The sequence below is a fragment of the Typha angustifolia genome, chromosome 9 (assembly GCF_048772165.1).
Source record: "Typha angustifolia cultivar Huaian chromosome 9, ASM4877216v1, whole genome shotgun sequence".
Taxonomy (NCBI): domain Eukaryota; kingdom Viridiplantae; phylum Streptophyta; class Magnoliopsida; order Poales; family Typhaceae; genus Typha; species Typha angustifolia.
Genome location: NC_133247.1, coordinates 166,027 through 184,011, shown reverse-complemented (window position 1 = coordinate 184,011; position 17,985 = coordinate 166,027). Strand labels below are relative to the sequence as shown.

The 17,985-nt window shown below is 40.4% G+C and overlaps 4 protein-coding genes across 9 annotated transcripts; 2 read left to right on the top strand and 2 right to left on the bottom strand.

Moving 5' to 3' along the window:
* The first annotated feature begins 3,609 nt into the window (after positions 1-3,609).
* LOC140767703 (uncharacterized) lies at positions 3,610-4,606 on the top strand. Its single transcript, XM_073107704.1, has one exon. The coding sequence runs from the start codon at positions 4,211-4,213 to the stop codon at positions 4,505-4,507; it is 297 nt and encodes a 98-aa protein (XP_072963805.1). The 5' UTR covers positions 3,610-4,210; the 3' UTR covers positions 4,508-4,606.
* Positions 4,533-9,756, bottom strand: LOC140767702 (maltose excess protein 1-like, chloroplastic). Of its 5 annotated transcripts, XR_012105608.1 has the most exons (11): positions 9,360-9,756; positions 9,116-9,268; positions 8,743-9,033; positions 8,557-8,646; positions 8,069-8,170; positions 7,879-7,997; positions 6,882-6,944; positions 6,730-6,791; positions 6,165-6,431; positions 5,905-5,964; positions 4,747-5,819 (listed from the first exon to the last, which is right to left on the bottom strand). XR_012105608.1 is itself a non-coding variant. In XM_073107702.1 (9 exons), the coding sequence occupies exons 1-9, from the start codon at positions 9,606-9,608 to the stop codon at positions 6,349-6,351; spliced, it is 1,212 nt and encodes a 403-aa protein (XP_072963803.1). In that variant the 5' UTR covers positions 9,609-9,756; the 3' UTR covers positions 4,747-6,348. The 5 variants fall into 5 exon arrangements, 1 of the variants encoding a protein (XP_072963803.1); XR_012105609.1 differs by lacking the exons at positions 4,747-5,819; positions 5,905-5,964 and adding an exon at positions 4,533-4,671; XR_012105606.1 differs by having other exon boundaries at positions 5,905-6,431.
* Positions 9,757-10,969: 1,213 nt separating this feature from the next.
* LOC140767701 (probable serine/threonine-protein kinase PBL15) lies at positions 10,970-13,481 on the top strand. The gene is made up of 5 exons (XM_073107701.1): positions 10,970-11,565; positions 11,775-11,910; positions 12,038-12,174; positions 12,276-12,399; positions 12,812-13,481. The coding sequence occupies exons 1-5, from the start codon at positions 11,155-11,157 to the stop codon at positions 13,246-13,248; spliced, it is 1,245 nt and encodes a 414-aa protein (XP_072963802.1). The 5' UTR covers positions 10,970-11,154; the 3' UTR covers positions 13,249-13,481.
* A 212-nt stretch (positions 13,482-13,693) lies between these two features.
* Positions 13,694-17,708, bottom strand: LOC140767700 (protein NUCLEAR FUSION DEFECTIVE 4-like). 2 transcript variants are annotated; one of them, XM_073107700.1, is made up of 3 exons: positions 17,313-17,444; positions 14,491-15,412; positions 13,694-14,387 (listed from the first exon to the last, which is right to left on the bottom strand). In XM_073107700.1, exons 2-3 carry the CDS (start codon positions 15,405-15,407, stop codon positions 13,877-13,879), a joined length of 1,428 nt encoding a protein of 475 aa, XP_072963801.1. In that variant the 5' UTR covers positions 15,408-15,412; positions 17,313-17,444; the 3' UTR covers positions 13,694-13,876. The 2 variants fall into 2 exon arrangements, with proteins under 2 accessions (XP_072963801.1, XP_072963800.1); XM_073107699.1 differs by having other exon boundaries at positions 13,695-14,387; positions 14,491-15,401; positions 17,313-17,708.
* Positions 17,709-17,985: the final 277 nt, after the last annotated feature.

Sequence of the window (17,985 nt, the reverse complement as noted above, 5' to 3'; positions counted from 1 at the left end):
GAATCTTAATGACCCACTTGATGAAATCCGTGGGTTGTCCCAAGTATTACATCAAGATTGAATCTTTTTTCCGTTTTGTATAGCGAGATTTGTGCTTGTTAGATTTGATGTTGGGTGTTAGAATCTTCGTGTTTTTACCATATAAAGACCTAGATCGATCCCATATTAGTCGGTATATTCTAACCGAAAGAAGAAAATGATCGTTGATAGACGTTGATTACCTGAAATTTATTCGTGGAATCATGCCTTATATATCTTCACTATCGTTTCCTAAAATTTCTTAAGTTTGGCAGCTGCGCAAATTGCAAGTCTTGTTTTTCGTCGCCATAGTCGTAATAGATTGATCAGATGCATCTGAACGATACATTTCATTTGTACCTTCCAGTGGATTAGGATAACCATTTAGGACTCTTTTGTATTCCTTTTGCATCTTGCCAACTTATGGTACTCTTTTTATCTAAATAAATAAATGATTCTCCTCAATTTTTGTTAGTTGATGATACTCTATAGTCTATTCTATGAGTAAATCATTTTTGCCATAGCAGGTGCCTTAACCATTTCTTATTTGGTATTTAATAAATTAAGGGAAATTCTAAAATTTCTAATCTGGAGGATCTACCATCAATGTAGGACATTTTATCCAGCCATGGAATGAGAAAACATACAATGGCTTTCCTAAATTAGTGAAACTTTAATTAAAAAAGAAGAATGAAAGAAAGAAGTGAGACAACACCTCAAGGGCTAATGGAGTTTCTGGAGGTTGATATCATCTGGTATCACTTGATACAGTTGATTGTTGATGCTTGATGTATGCAAATATAAATAACTGGCAACACATAAATGAATAGCTGATACGGCTGATTGTATTGGTAATATGAAGCCTGAATATATAGAGATGGTGTAATATAACTGTCCTGTTAGTTAGCCTACCTTTTAGGATTTGGAACCAATTCTAAGTAGAATTCCATTGGTATCATTTGGAAACGAATTCATGTTGTTGAGAAAATAATGAAACTGAAATGAAATTCATATAATCTTGTTGTTCGGAATGAGGTAGGAATTCATTTCATTATGTTTATTTTTCCTATTATGCCCATGAGTTTCATAAGAATGTAACTTATTAAGGGTAAGTTTTTAGATTAAAAAAGAGTTACTTAAGTGGCAAATGAATTCCATCTAAATCTGACCTCAAATTATCGGATTTCAGTTGAATCCATCCAAATCGACTGAAATCAATTGAATGCTCATCACTTAATGGTTCCAAACAGTGGATTTGGTGAAAATAGAATTATGAATCAATTGAATTCCACTAATTTGGTGATTCCAAACAGAGTATTAGTGTATATCAAGATTTCTTACATTTTCATCACCAAAGTATTCAATATTGAGTGTCTGTCTATCTCATAGTGGTAGTTTGAAGTTTACTTCTTATCATTTAATCCTAGATAAATTTTACTTTATCCAAAATGTTATGCATGTGCCTATCTTCCTTCCATTAAAAAGGCTCCTTATTCAAGGGCTGTCATCCTTTGCTAACTCATCTTTATCTGTTTCTAGAGGAACTTACGAGTATAAGATCCGACTATACTTGGCTTTCTACAACTTTTTAACATATTCATTACATGCTTAAGACCCTACTTTTCATTATATTTGACATCATTGTTGCATGCATCTTACTACTCCTGAAGCAATTAGCAACATAGTACTTGTCTTTTAGTCTGTCAGCCATCTATGGTTAGTAAGGGTGAAAACAGACATGACATAGATAGAATAGTAGTAAAGTTATATCTGTATCCATAATTTTTTTCTTGGAATACAGATAGTGACTGGATAGTAAACTTAATTACCCTATTCGCTAAGTATCATTTTAAATTGGATATCTGATATATTCATATTTATTTTCTGAATGTATACAAACTTATGATATAATTTCTAAAATCTATAGACAATCAGTAAATATATGTGAAAAGTAAATTAGACATTCATATAAAGTTAAAAAAAAGTCTTACATCACTATTTTTATATTTAAATTACTAATATGTGGATATTGATTTAGATCATTCTTCAACCCAGACTATCTGGATACGGATGTCAAGGTGGATAGAAAATTTTCTAAGTTATATCCAGCAAAAATTAGATATGGAATAGGATCGGATTGGATTTCACTAGGTTGTTTAATTCTTGGTTAACATAGAATATTATAAGAGATGGATGTGCTAAAGTCCATAAATACAATCTTGTCCTCTGCTTTTTTGACGTTGCTCTCTTCCAAAGTATTCATGTCAGCCTAACAGAATTTATTTCCAGGTACAACTAGCAAACCAGAATCAGCTTGCAGATCATTACTCGTCTAAACACCCAAAGGAGAAACCTCCTAGTGAGTCAGGATGATTAATCATGAATAAACAATACAAGCTCTGTTGTGCTATGCTCAGGATATGTTTGTTCTCAGACTCTACTCAACATGTGAACTGAAACTTAAACTCCTATCTACTGTCTTGTTATCCTTTCTCTTGGTTCAGAAAAGAAATGACCTAGTTGGGTAATAATTTCTCTGCAGATGAAACTATCTATGCTTTTTGAAATGTCAATGTAATAGCAAACCAGTGTAGTGAAAACTATCCTATTGTTGTGTATAGTGTCTTGCGGAAAGTATATAAATGTGTCTATTTGCTCGTGTATGTTGCCTTTTGGTTTGTTTACTTGATTTGTAGTTACTCAAAAGGTGAGTGATGTTCCCCTGGTAGGAGGTCAGGGGTTCAAAAGTTTTCGAGCTCTTATGAGCTCAAATTTCTTTGCGGAAGAAATTAAAATGGATTGTTTCCTATGTGTTTTTATTTTTTAGCTGATCATTTGCCCTAAATTTAGTACATGGTCTACTTTAGGACTTAGTAGTAATGTTCTTGATTTATTATGATTTAGAGCCCACTTGAGCTGTGCTGAATAAGTATCTTTCTATCTCTAAATTGTTTAGTGCTGCCTGAGTTTGAATTGTTGTTCTTGTAAGATGCAGCTTTTATCAAAGATCTCGTCTGTGGTGACAAGATCGTTTTGATAAAAAATTTGATGGGGTTTATTATGATGGTATACAGGGAAGAGCTTGACGGATACCGTGCCAGCCTACTGTTTCCAGTATCTACAACATCACACACTCTTTACCACACTCATTCTCATTCTAATAGGAAATACCGAAATAACCCCAAATAACTCTTTTTCTTATTCTTTTGAATAAAGACAGACTTGTTTACCATATATTAAACATAAAAACTGGTTCACTTCAAACTTCTAAGCAATTTAACATTTCATGAATCTTTGACGAATCTGTTTCATATCCAACGTACATGATTTTATCAGAGGGGTGCACACGATGAGAGGGTAAACGCAAATAAAGAGTTTATGCGGTGTGATAAACTTTATGAGATAGAAAAAAAAGTGCATAATTTAAAGTAATATATATATATATATTGTCCACATACTTTTTTTTCCACACGTTTTTTTAAGAAAGAGAGAGAGAGTGTTGTTCAAATAATATTTACAAATAAGGAGAGTTAATTCATACATCAGGTTAATATGTCAATACAACTATCATTTACCAGTACAAGCAAAATAATTGTACTAACTCATCGTAGTATCTTTCTCCCCGCCTCAGGTAACTATTTCAATCATATATTTACAGGTAAGAGTTTATTCAAGAGGAGTAATGCTTTTAAGACCATAATTGGAAGGAAGATTCTTAGTCCTTAGTCACATTGGTAACCTATTTTATTCATCACGCACCATTTAAGAAACAATCATTATAAGGCTTAATTGTTCGACTTTATTTTTATAAAGTATTTTCAGAGTAATTGCCAGCATATCTATCCATTTATTTCTTTATCACGAAGTAATCACGTCGACGTAACAGCTCTTAGCCTCTACGCCTGAAGTATGTTCGCATTGGAGAGTGTCCTTGTCCTATGTTCGCATGGCTGCTTGTAGTTTTTCTTATATCTAACCTCAGCAGAAAGCGACCATCCAGCTGCCAATCAACACCCAAATAATTCCACCATTTCATTGACCTCAACTCAAACCCCCACTCCTTCCTTCCTTCCTTCCTTCCTTCCTACCTACCTACCTTCCTTCCTTCTTCCTGCAACTCAAGATTCGTTCGAAGCAGCGCGCAGCTACCCTCCCCTCCCCTCCCTCAGGAAAATTCATTCCTCGACAAGCGATGCTATGCTGCTTTAGGTGCTCTTCAAAAACCACATCTGGAAAGAAGGGCAGAAACGATGTGATGAAACATGATTTAGAGGCTGATGAAGGGTGGGGGCATAATGAAGAGATTCTTACAGATTTCAGTACATTTTCGTTGAAAGAACAACAGCGAAAGCTGAAGAAAGCACGGAAAGAGGAAGCGGAAGCCAGCAGAGCGGCGGAGAAGGTTGTGAATTGGGTGAAGCAGGCATCAGCAAGAATCGATGCCACTGTGATCGACGAATTGTTAACCGACGGAGGAAAACGTAACTAAAATTTCTGGTTTGCAACTCCAAATACCAAGCTGTCCCGTAATACAATATGTATTGTATTGGCAATAATAGAATGAAATAAAAAATTGTTCACTATGAAATTGTATTCTTCTTCTTCATGATAGCTTTCCATGCATGTAATGGAAATCAAATTGGAGTTTTATATCTGCAAAGAACAGAACTGGTCATTTCTCTTCTATTAAATTATTTTGCACATGTGAGGGCGCACACAAGTACACACACACACACACACACACACACATATATATATATATATATATATAATCCGAAAGATGAACAAGAAGAATCACATCTATGACTTAGAAGAACTTAATATAGACGAGAGTAACAGGCCCACATGCAACAAGCCAACTTTGGGCAGTAAAAGAAGAGATGCAATAGCAGATAAAACTACGTGTTGAGTTGTTGCAGAAGACCAAGGTAGAATATATACCATAAAATTTCAGCTCAAGAAAAGAAAAGGAAAAGAAAGAAAAATTTACGTGTAAAATTGAAAATCACATTCAAGATCTCAAATCGAGAAAGGAGATTAGAAAATGACACATGATAAGTAGCTAATACATCAATGCATATAGCATCAACAAGCAAGGAAACGTTGACAACATATGGCAGCCCAACTATGGACATCCATAAGCAATAGGCCATGCATGCTACAGGAATTATTCATGAATGATGACTAAATACAGCAACTGCAGTCATGAAGTAATTGAACAAATTATTGCTTCATGAAAAAGTAGAAAGCGCCAATACTGCAACATGTGCTTTCTCATTGGTGTTTTCCAATGATGCTGTCCAGTATCTTTGCAAGAGCAAGATTTGCAGATAGTCAAAGCATGCAATTTCAGCAATAAAATTCAGAAAGAGAAAATAACACTGAAAATTATGATAATAAAATTTCTTCTAAATATGTTTGTGCATCAGTTGAGATTTGTGAACTCGAGTCGAATTACCAAGTATGAACTGTGTGGACAAGTAAAACTATGTTACAAATGACACTAAAAAGAATAACTTGAAAGTACCAAGCTTGCCCTTAATTGGAAATTTTGCCAAAATATGAGCACATACCTGACCTTTTGGTTCGGGGAATTTGTGGTGATGCAGTTTTACACTTACCAGCATGCAGACTCTGTTAGCAAACATCTCCTACGATTGTGACTTTGTATATAAACATAATATTATTTCAATTCATTAATTATATGCTTTAGAGATATAGAGAACACAACTTCCTTGCAAATGGCTCTTTTTCTGTTGTCTGGTAAGTTTGTCCCCATTGTTTAGAATATAAAATTCCACCTAAATTTTCATTGCAACATCCTGTTATATAGTGTAGGGCCAAATGATGAGTCATATTGCAATCACAACCATGTAGTTGACATACCCAATTCATTAGTTCCAGAATTATCCACCAATTCTAGAGTTTCAGTTCCTATGACCGAGTCTGAGAAAAATGTTGTGAATTTAGATGTTATTCAAGTAACATAGAAAAGCACCTGAGTACCTGACAGAAATGATCAGTACCACAAAACATAAGGAGATAATAAATTAAATTATTATTATGTTACACTGGACTTGTTCAGTTAATAAACAAATTTTGGTGACACATCATATTGCTTATTTATTACCATAGAAGCGCATTACCATTTCTTGATTGAAATCATTGAGAAGTGCCTCCATACGTCCATCCCTGCAGCGTACATGATAGCAACAATAAAGCCCAATTGCTTGCATGACTCTGAAGTAGCAGACCTGAGTTCCATCTTCTGGGAAAACTACTACATGGCTACTACTGGTCTGAGATCAAAGCCATCAGAAACAGCTCAGATCAAGGTCCAAACACTAATTCCTTCAAGGATGTCATGGGTGAACTGTTGCCATGAGCTATAGTATCTCTCCAAAGAGTGATTCCTAATGAGAAGATATCAAATCAAAATATTAAATCTTGCAGATCCAAAACTAGAAAGGTTATATGCTCCATGAAAAAAATGTGTTGGGGGTCGTTCCTATTTCCATCTATCATTAAGTATATGACAGTTTCATCTCCTGAGTATATTAGTTTGTTTTCACAGTACAATGCATCCAAGATTAAAATAAATAAAATTATTCCAGATAACAGAAAAGACTAGCCTTATCATACATTGTCAAACAAATCAAAAATGTTAAGAGAGATATCATGAAAGAGGTGAAGTAAAGAGTAGAGGTAAACCTAGCCACATAAGAAAGCAGAATGTTGTTGCCAAAAAACGTTCCCTGCTGATAGTGTTGAAGCTGCAAATACACAGAACTAGAACGTTGAACATCAATTCAAATGAATAATCTAACTGCAGAAAATAAGGTTATAGGTTCAGAAAAGCTTACCAGTACATGCAGGCCAAGTTTCCCCAACCATGAAGAAAGGATGCCCAAGTTGAGCCAGTAAACCTGCAGTATTAGATATAGTTGACTAATATATGCATAAGAATGATATTAAATTGGACAAAAAGGAAAAACCACTATGAGTGAGTTTTTTTAAAACTAAGAAGACATCATAATTTGACATGAAGAACATTCAAAAGACATCGACCAAATAAAAGTTCACAAGGAATTGCCATTCAATAAAATTGAAGTTGCATCATCCAAATAAAGGGTCAATTCAATAATATTAGACACGATTAAGAAGTTACAAGTTCTCTATCAACAATCAGGCTAACTCGAACATATATCCAGCGATTTACTTCATAATCTCCCCTCTTCATCTAGTCTTGTCTAAGACTAAAAAGGAATTTTCTGTGGCTGCTCAAGGTGAGCTTAAAACTGAAGCAAAAGATGAATCTTAATATCTCTCCACCAGCCAATAAGCTAGTTCTAATTGTGGAGATTGGAGAGGAAGGATGTGAGTGGAGAAGGTGATAGTGGAGATGGGCAGATCATCATATTTCATTATTTTGGGATGAGAAAATCACAAAAGCATGCTGTAAAATATAGAATTCAAGAGATGATGAAGTCTGCATGGTGATGGAATGTGATGAGAATATAGTGTTATAATCTACGATGAAAGATAATGCCTATCTCAAATTAAGATCATCAACATCGAAATTAGATAGGGTCCATAGAAAATTCAACTGATCCTATGCTGAACCAATATGAGGACACCTTGAAGTAAATAGATTACAAGACTTAAAAATTTACAATCACCATTTCCGCAGAATAAAGGACATATTCTGGCTCCATGAAAAGGCATAACTAGTAAAACCCAAACAAAGTTTGCATTAGTAAGACTTTTTCATCAAAAAGAACTAGGTAACAAAAACTTGTTTACTAATACACTAAGCCTAATTTCAGGGATATTACATAAGATGTGAGAAAAATAGAGTACCACATGAGATCTCGAATGAATAAAGCACGTGGAATCATAAGACCATTTCCAATCATTGCAAGCAACATTGTGAAAGCTGACAACCCTTTGATGTTATTTGGATTGAGTAAATTTGTCCACTGCAAAATACAACGGATCAGCTGTAACAAGTGATTTAACTCTAAAGAAGTCAACAGAAGTAACTGCAAACCATCTGTGCAACAGGCATCCACATGAAGAGAAGAGTGGCAGTCCATCCAGATATTGACCCCACAAACTTCGTTGCTCCTTCAGAAAGTTTCCCAATCCTTGCCTGAATACCTTAGAGAGTACCAAATCAAGAAGTGCCCATATACTAGAGAACTTAAGAGATAGTAATTTACTGAACTACAATTCACTAAAGTTAAACATACAATATAGATTCCTAGCATGAGAATAAAAATCTAACTGAAAAATAAAACTGAAATAAATGGTAGCAGAGGAAAACTGCATAATGGATTCCTACTTATCATGACAATAAAATCTAACATGATCATAAATCAGGAAATGACACAAATGAGAAATTTCACTTCTTCAGTTTTGACATGATTAAGAGAACAAATCGGCATTGTTTTGCTAAAATCAGTTCCCGTAAGACCTGAGAAGAAACGTCACTAAAAAGAGTATAGGCATTGGCAACGGAAGTTGACAACAACGTACCATGATAACAGTCACAACCGCTGCAGCGCAAGAGAATAAGCCAGGCAAGATGCTATTCGGGATGAAAGGAACGAATGTCGACCACATCACCTGCGTTGGCATGCCAAAATAGGAAACCAGTCCAATATTACACAGCTGACACTCCCAGGAAACAAATACAGACATATCAAGAGTTGCAAAGATCACCTGCGGAAGAACAGAGAGGCCACCTATCGTGATGAAATCCTCCCAGAGCAACCAGATCCCTTCGTGCAACCAACCAAAGTAATTCAAGAAGTTGAGCACCAGCCCGGCGCCCACTACGACCGACGTCGCCACGAACTGCGGCAGAGGCATGGACTCCGCCATTGCAAGCTGCGCGATCACCGCGTAGGTAGACACGACTCCTAAAGTCTGGACGAGGACAGCCTCCGTCTCCTTCTTCTTAGCGAAATAGGAGAGCAGCGACAGGTTCCCCAGCAACCCGGTCAACATCCCCTGGAGAATTCTTACAAATCTGCAGCTACTATCAAGAATTTAGACAAGAAAGGAAGTGAATTAGGGTGGTAGTTGTACTCACGAGCCAAGGGACGGCGAAAAGGGCGGTCTTGTTGCCGGCGAGGAGGTTGCGAGCATTGAGAACGATCTGGGGTAGCTGGAGGAGGAGGAAGGGGACATTGGCGGCTCCGGCGAACTTGGCGGTCATCGAATCCCATTCTTGGAATTTGGTATTCTTGGAGGACGCAATCAAGAATAAAGAAATCCGAGTCAAATCGAATCCCAAACGAACTAAGGAGAAAGAGAGCGCAATGGCAGTGGTATACCTTGGCGTTGGGTTCGAGGCGATCCGATTCGGCTGCGGAGGGGATGGAGCGGGGACGGCGATGGAGGATGAGAGGGGTAGGGGAGAGGAAGGAATTGAGGGGATCGAGTGGTGGTTTCCTTGAGAGAGGTGAGAGGGATTTTAGAAAGAGAGAGGAAGGAGGAGAGAAGAGGAAGCGAGGAGGGCAGAGACGAGAAGAGGACGGTGTCCGGAGGCAGAGCGACGGCGGATATGCCGTCGACGACGCCATCTGGCGGTGGAGAGAGAGAGGGGGAGAGATGGACAGTAGTAGCGTGAAGAGTCGAGAGTGTGTATTGGGGAGGGGTAAGAGGAAGTACGTACGTGAGGTTTAGGGGAGATGTCGAAGATAGCGCGCGGATGCAGATGAAAAGAGCGGGTCCTTTCCCTAAAAGGAGCAACGTGACACGGTCAAAGGGAAGAGTAGAAGACGGGAGATTCTTCTGGTTAAACGGATACTAAACTAGGATTTTTGTTTTTAGTTTCATAACAAGCACGGAGTTTTCTCTAATTAATAATAATAATAAAGCGTCAAATTATTTAAAAAAAAAAAAGGTGAGAATACAAGGTGTCAACATAAATAGACACGTGATGTAGAGTGTGAAGTGAACAAATCCTTTTTCACTAAATATTCAGTTACAGATATAAAATTAGCTTAGAGCTTTTGTTGTTGGGCCTAAATGATTAAATGGGCTCTGCTACCGTTGGCAGGAAAGGGAAAGTATTAAAAGAAATATGAATTCTACGGCGGATAAGCCCATCAATTTGGTTGTTGGATCCAGCACCGGCATTCCTTAAACATATGTACACCCCCACAAGACTCATAAATAAGAAAAAGCAATTATGCTTAACTTGTTTAGCAACGCCTTTGCTGCCACTCCAAAGAATATGCCATTTCCAACAAGAGTACCACACACAGCAAGGTTCAAAAGAGGCTCTACCTATTTCAAGCGACAGACAGACTAGACTGTCTTTTATTGGTGGCGTTTAGAGAACACTTTCACTTATTACTCTGTTTGATAAGATTATATAGAGGATAATGGTAATTACACTGTGATCTCTAAGACAGTCCGTCCTTCACCCACGCAGACGCAAAAGAGGAGTAGGACGACCGCCCTACACGTCATTCCACTCCCAACCACTGCAGCCAAAATGGTCAGACATGATTGCGAATAGAATGATTATTCTGTACTTACTACAATGCTTCCTTCGATTGGTACCATCACAATTCACAATGGATGATGTATTTTAGGGTTAGCTTCTAATCAATCTGGGTATGGCTAATGAACCTACTACTACTAGACCTAGCTACATAGCCTGAACGGTGGAACCAACCCAATTAGAAACCAGTCCGTAACAAGGCTCATTAAATTTTTGTTAGCACTATATAGACAGACAGCATAGCATGGTCGGGCCCAAAAACAGAACCCAATAAAATTAAAATTAAAAAAAAAAAAAAAAAACAGCAGTCAAACCTAGACCAGCGTGCATCCGTATCAGCCTCGTGGGCTTGTATGGTATCGTTGCTTGTCTCACGAGGAACGCAAGCCCCCGAAACAAAGGTGAAATAGAAAAATGGAAGGCACGCAGTTGGAGTAGTTAGAGCAGTTGGAAGAATTTTGGAATGGTTAGCTTCCATATAGTATCATGCCCACCATGCATGATCCTAACCCCTTCCCTCCTCTATCTCTAAACACCCTTTCCTCTTTCTCTTACCCTCTCCACCACTTCCATTAATCCTCTCATCCTCCATTAGCAACCACCAAGCAAATCTGATCATGCCGAGGCCGTGGAGACCCATCGTTGCTGCCAAATGCTGCACCGTGGATGACCACATAGTTATTGGAAATCTAAGCAGGTGTCGCCCGACGCGGTCGGATTTCTCGAAGAAGGTGGCGGAGCTGACCTCGTTCCGCCGCCTCTCGTCCTCTGAGCTCAGCAGCACGTCTTCGGCTCGGTTCAACGAGGACTTCGCAAACTCGTTTGCCGCGGGGCTGTACGCTTTCCAACTCACTGAGCTGAAGGCGATAACCCACGATTTCTCGAATAATTACCTGCTTGGAGAGGGAGGATTCGGGACTGTGCATAAGGGGTACGTCGACGACAAGATGCGGCCAGGGCTAAGAGCTCAGGCAGTTGCCGTCAAGCTCTTGGATATCGAGGGATTACAGGGACACAAGGAGTGGCTGGTAAGGCCTCTGCTTCCTTGCTTTCTTGGTTTCCAATTTTCTGTATGCGTTCACGGATAGCCAACTAAAAATAAAGAATGATTGGATGTATTTCTCATTTCTGGCTTAATTATAGGATGGTTTTCTTTCAAGCAAGATAGGAATGACAGGCTTTACTACCAATTTGTCTCTCCTGTGTTCTTCTGTTATAAGTTTTGCAACTGGTACAGGCAGAGGTGATATTCCTGGGACAGTTCAGGCATCCCCACCTGGTGAAACTGATCGGTTACTGCTGCGAGAATGAAGAGCGCCTCCTCGTTTACGAGTTCATGCCTCGTGGCAGCCTCGAGAACCACCTCTTCCGGAGTAATAAGATTCTTTTTCTCTCTCTCTACTAAAGAACACAATCACATGCATTCTCACCTTTGGTAATTTTAATGGTGCGATGTTGTTGCTTTTTTTTTTCCTCTTTTTTGCTCCCGTCTTATAAAAGGGATATCGATGGCCTTGTCCTGGGGAACTAGGATAAAGATAGCAATTGGGGCAGCTAAGGGGCTTGCCTTCTTGCATGGAGCTGAGAAGCCTGTTATCTATCGCGATTTTAAGGCCTCAAACATTCTACTCGACTCTGTTCGTACTTCATACTTTGCTTCCTTCAGTAAACTTTAAGTGAGAAGACTTGTATGTCTACTGTCTTGTATACTGCTGAAGGATTCTAACATTTCCGACAGGACTTCACGGCAAAGCTCTCCGACTTTGGGCTGGCGAAGATGGGCCCTGAGGGCGAGGACACTCATGTTACGACCAGAGTTATGGGCACCCACGGCTACGCGGCCCCGGAATATGTCATGACAGGTAATTAAGGCGCCAAACTGGGCATGCTTATACTTTGGTTGAGCAATTTAAGCTCAAATATGTAGTTTCTTATTCAAAAATTATTGTTATCCACAACAAACAAGTACGTGGGTTCCTTTGAAGACCGCCCCGTTTTTTTCGCAAATCTGCAGCAACAACGCCCCGAATAACAGGGGAAGTTACAACAAGTAATTACCGAGGAACTTTTCTTTCCCTTTTAACCTCCTTTTCTTTTTCTTTTTCTTTTTCTTTTTCTTTTTTCCTTTTTTTTAAGGGTAAAAATTATAACATTGTTCTATTCTAAGTATATAATAATAGTCTAAAAATCATGTTGTAGTCTTCTTGTGATCAACTTGGAAGAATAAATCTATCTAACCTGTTTGCATCGATCGATTAATATTTTCTTATACAGGCCATTTGACAACCAGGAGTGATGTCTATAGCTATGGTGTGGTGATGCTGGAATTACTAACTGGAAGGAGGGCCATGGACAAGAGCAGAGGAAAGAGTGAAGAGAAGCTAGTGCACTGGGCCAGACCCTACTTGACCAGTAGCCGAAAGCTACGCTGCATCATGGACCCCAAGCTTCAGGGCCAATACTCTGTTAAGGGAGCACGAGAGTTTGCTTCTCTGGCATTGCAATGCCTTAGCCCAAATCCAAGGGACAGGCCGAGGATGCCGGCCGTCGTCGAGACCCTTGAAGGACTTCAGCACCTCAAGGACATGGCGGTTAGCTTGGGTGCATGGCCGAGCACTCCAATAGCGGGCAGAAATGCCATCTCTGCCAAGACTAAGATTGAAAACTTGGCAAATGCTCGCCGCAGAGGCGTATCGACAAAGTTAGCTTGACTTCTTTGCAAGGGTGGGAAGCGGTGGAGGGGTGTAGATAATTAAATTACCAACTTTGAGTGTTCGGATGTGAAGTGTCATCTGTATATATGCGTTTTTAGGAACTCGTTCGTGGTAATTAAGCCTTATGTTGGCTTGATATCATATTATTTAAGTCTATTGATATATTATCTGTATGCATTAATTGTGATGCATGGATTTGGCCAACGGTGGTCTTCCGGTGGCCACATTTGGAAAAAGAGCTAGAAGCGATCATCATTGCCATAATATGGCGAACTTTTCTGGAGCAGCAGAGTTAGTACCTAATAGCAACATTATGATTATTGATTGATGATATTGCATACCGCATACAATATGTTAGAAATATTCTTCTACGGTATATATCTTTCAAGCCAATTAGTTATCTTCCCGTATATTTTCTTTGGGTTATTAATACTGTTAGCAGAATAAATATGCACCCAGTTAAACTCTGAAACTTTATATCCTGACTTCTTCCCAAAATAATGCGACCTGTCAAAGCTGGCCCTAAATTTGTCCAGCCTGAGAGGTGCATGGACGTCGTCTGGACTTTCCTATTTCAATCCTCAGTTTAATTTCCTGAATCATGGCCAAACAAGCTGCTGATCGATTAGAAATCCTCACCGCTCCTGACTTCGGTACCCATCGAGCCACGAAGTCTACGACGACGTTCGGCCTGGTCGTAAGCCAGTCTTGTCCGCAGAAACAAGGCAATGCTTGAGATTAACCCGAGCAACGAAATGCAACCCCATAGAAAGAAGGTCTTAGCATAGCATTTTTTCCCCATGCACACTATCATGTTGTCACCCAAGAAAGCCCAGACAGGACCTATAGTTTTCCCATTGGCGTCGTAGACCAAGGCAGCGATCTGACCATAGAGGAGGGACCCTAGAGGTATATTGGTGATGAGGATGTTGTGGTTGACGCCGACGCTATCGGATCCAAACAGCTCCGATGTCACAGACACGGCGGCGGCGAAAATAAACCCAGAGCTGAGCCCCACGATTGCGGTGGAAGCCATAAGGGCGTGGCCATCGAGCATCGCCGCTAGGATAAAGAACGCCAAGGGCATCGGCACCAGCGCTGCTGCAAGCCACCCCGTACGAGCAAAGTGCACCTTCCTGCATGCGCCAATATAACCAGCGAAAGGTTAATTGGGTCTGCAAGTCTTTTAATAATGTTAGAAACATTAATGAAAAGGATTAAAGAGACGTAGACAGAGACCCGCGAAGGAAGTCGGGAGCAGCAGAGAGTAGGCGGCCAAAGAAGGAGCAGGAGGAGTAGACGGTGACGAGCATGGTGAGCTTGGACTCCCTGCTTAATGACTGAGCAATCTGACCCAAATTGTTGCTATACACTAACCCCACCGTCGCACCACAGAAGTAGGCCACGTAGTACAACCAGAAATCGATTCGGCTAATAAGCATCCTCGCACTGTGCTCCTCCCCGAGCACCACCAGACGGTCCTTCTCAATCAGTATTCCTTTGCACCACCTCCTCCATCGCATCCACCGCGACAGCTCCCTTTGCTCTCCCACTATGTTACCATTTCTCTCGCCCATGAGCTCCTTGTTGAGCTCGAATTCGTCGGCATCGATGTTATTCATCGGAGCGTCGAGCGCATCGATGTGGAAGACGGAGTAAAGTGTGCGGTGCGCCCATTCGCGAGCGCACAGCACGCCCGGGGTAGCTAGGGGGAGGACGAGGAGAACGACTGCGCCGGCGAGGATGATGCATGCAATGGTTGAGTTACTGGAGATCGAGTTGAGGAATAGAAGAAAGAGGCCGGTGAGGAATGCTAGGATGTGGAGGACTAGGAAGAGGCGGGAGTCGCGACGCGCGGCGTCGGGCGGCAGGAGGAGGAGGTCATCAGGGGGTTGGCGAAGGATAGGGGGGAGGGCGGCAAAGGAGGTGAGGACGGGAAGGATGGCATTGAGGAGGAGATAGGAGGAGGAGGATCCCCCGCTGACGGCGTTGGCGACGAGGGTGTAGAGGGCGGCGCTGACGCCGTTGAAGCTGATGGAGAGGGAGAGGGCGAGGGAGCGATTGAGGGGGAAGTTGCGGATGCAGAGGACGAAGCAGACCGTGTTGAACCAGCAGATGCTGCATCCGGCTAGGAGGCACAGCAGGAATACCTGCATCAGCACTGTTGCGACTGTTTAAAGACTCCAGAAATACATACATATATATATATATATATATATATATATATATATATATATATATATATATATTGTACTATACTGTCACTGTCAGGCTTTGCTTATTGTTGAAAGTGTTACAATACTCCCCGTACGCACATGACATCCTAAAATCCCTGCCACTATAGGGCACCGCATGACATCAAATGCAATACCAATCCTCCCGACATCTCCGATATGTTCCCTAATTCTAAGGCAGTTCTAAACTTTGGAGATAAATTCGGTCGATGTTATAGACTTTCTCAATGGCCTGGCCATACAAAACACAATGCAGCAATCGAAATTTTGTTTAACCCGCATGCATGGTATGCAGAGAATTATATGCTAGCTACCTGCACCTTCACTCTGCTTCGAATTCAGATATTTCGAATCCAAGGACCTTGACAGCCATAATTTTTGTGCAAATGAAAAAAAAAAAAAAAACTCTCTCTTTCGCGCATCTTTCTAATAGGATAATATATATATATATATATCTAGAGTAAAGAATAGCATATGAATGGTTGTTAGATATGCCTGCTAGTCAATCAATCACATTGATACTTTTACCAATAACAACAATAGACAGCAATCAGAATCATACTGATCCTCCCCAATCCCCAATCCCCATCCCCATCCCCATCCCAATTCAATTAAAAAGTTTTTACACCTGATTAGGCCAACTGGCCAACTTCTAGTGAAGATCCAAATTGACCGACGTGGCAACAAAGCAAGCCACCTCTTACTTTTTGACAGTTAAGTAGTCCTACCTCCCATTTTAAATTGTTTCTTTCTAGTAACGAGCCCAGATGAACTCAACTAGAGTCTAAGGCCCAACTTCAGGATTAAAATCAACCGAAACAAACGAGAGCCCAACTCGATCTCATACATAAATACTCTCTCTCAGAGACTTAAATGACCCTAAACCCTAAGTATGGATAAGTTATATATATAAGAAAATTCGTCTAGTTATATATATATATAAAAACATAATGTTCTTGAAACTTGGCCCACTCGACGCTGCTGGTCATGGTATTCCTCGCTTCTGGGGCAATGTAGGGGTGGGTAATCACAAGACAATGGAAATAGTCTCGTATCTTTGTTCCAGATCGACCACACATCTTCTCCTTGCTGATTCTTGACATGGTTAGCTTCTAGCTTCAGCAGTTTGACATGCCTTGGTGAGTTCACTCATCCGACGGTTATGAGTACAGAGACGTGGCATGTGGTCGACCATAAGAGAATATTCATCTTTCTTAATTTTGGCTCTTTCCTTTGTTCATAAATGCGTTTTGTTGCTTTCCTTGACTTGTTTAGCTTTTTATTTTGCCTCTGATAGGAACTTTTTTAATGCAAACTACTGATTATAATTTTGATCTCCATATTTTTTATGCAAACCCAAACTTTTACTAGAATACGTTGATAGTGGACAGGGAAGTAAATATAAGAACAGTTAAATCTCAATAATTTTGGACCAACTAGTCAAAGAGATACATTTAACGTGGTCCAATATCTCTTCCAGTCCACTACTACCACACATATGAAACGTGCTCTGTCGACAAAAAATGACGTACACCTAATAACGAAAAACTAGAAGGTGTTTAAAAAACGTCCAATTACCTACTCGCAGGAGAAATTAGTTACGAATTGAAAGGCCAGGACGGTTTCCATCCCAACCGAATTTGTAATTCTGCTTGAATATATATATATATATATATATGATGGAAGCTAAGCTATGAATTTAATTCCTCTACAAATATTAGGGTTAATATTTGATGAATATTTTATAACCTATTGTCGACTCACAAATTAAAAAATGAGAAAAAAAAATAATAGAAATATAGGAATCCAAAGAAAGAATAAACTCACGGGGAGGTAAGAAAGCGAGATGCGAGATGTGATGACGAGCCACTGGGTAGCGTAGGCGGCGAGGCCGATACCAGCGGCGAGGAGGAGGACGACGGGGAGAGGTAGGTAGAGGAGGGCGAGGCCGGAGGACCAACCGAGAGCTTTACCGAGGTCGGAGGCGGTAGCCAAGTAATTGAGCTGCACCTGAGATATCCCCATGGCCGCCTTGAGCGCAGAGGAGTAAGCCGAGAAGTCGAAGTTGGTGCCGGTGAACGCCTGGATCCATACCGTCGCTATTAATATCATCCACTTCCGCGATTGCCCCGCCATGTCTTCTCTATCGACGTTGGTTGATTAATATAAATCGGTCTTCTTTCCTTTGGTTTAATTGTTTTGGTTTCTTTGGAATATAATGGGGGGGGGGGGGGGGGGGGGGGGGGGATTTAACTGCGGGAGATAGGGAGGAGCGTGAGGCGCTGGCGGAAGAGAGATAGATTGATATAGATACCCAACCCTTTTGGGCTGGCGTTTAAATTTAATAGAAGACGTCGTTAGCTAGGGATGGTGTAGCTTAAGGTGGAGCATGCGTTTCGAGTAGCTATTAGCTCTCACATTCCTTTGCTTGGCGTGCCATATCCTAAATTTGCCCTTTTTAATTCTCAACCTCGGACCCAACTCAACTTGTCCCCCCGCC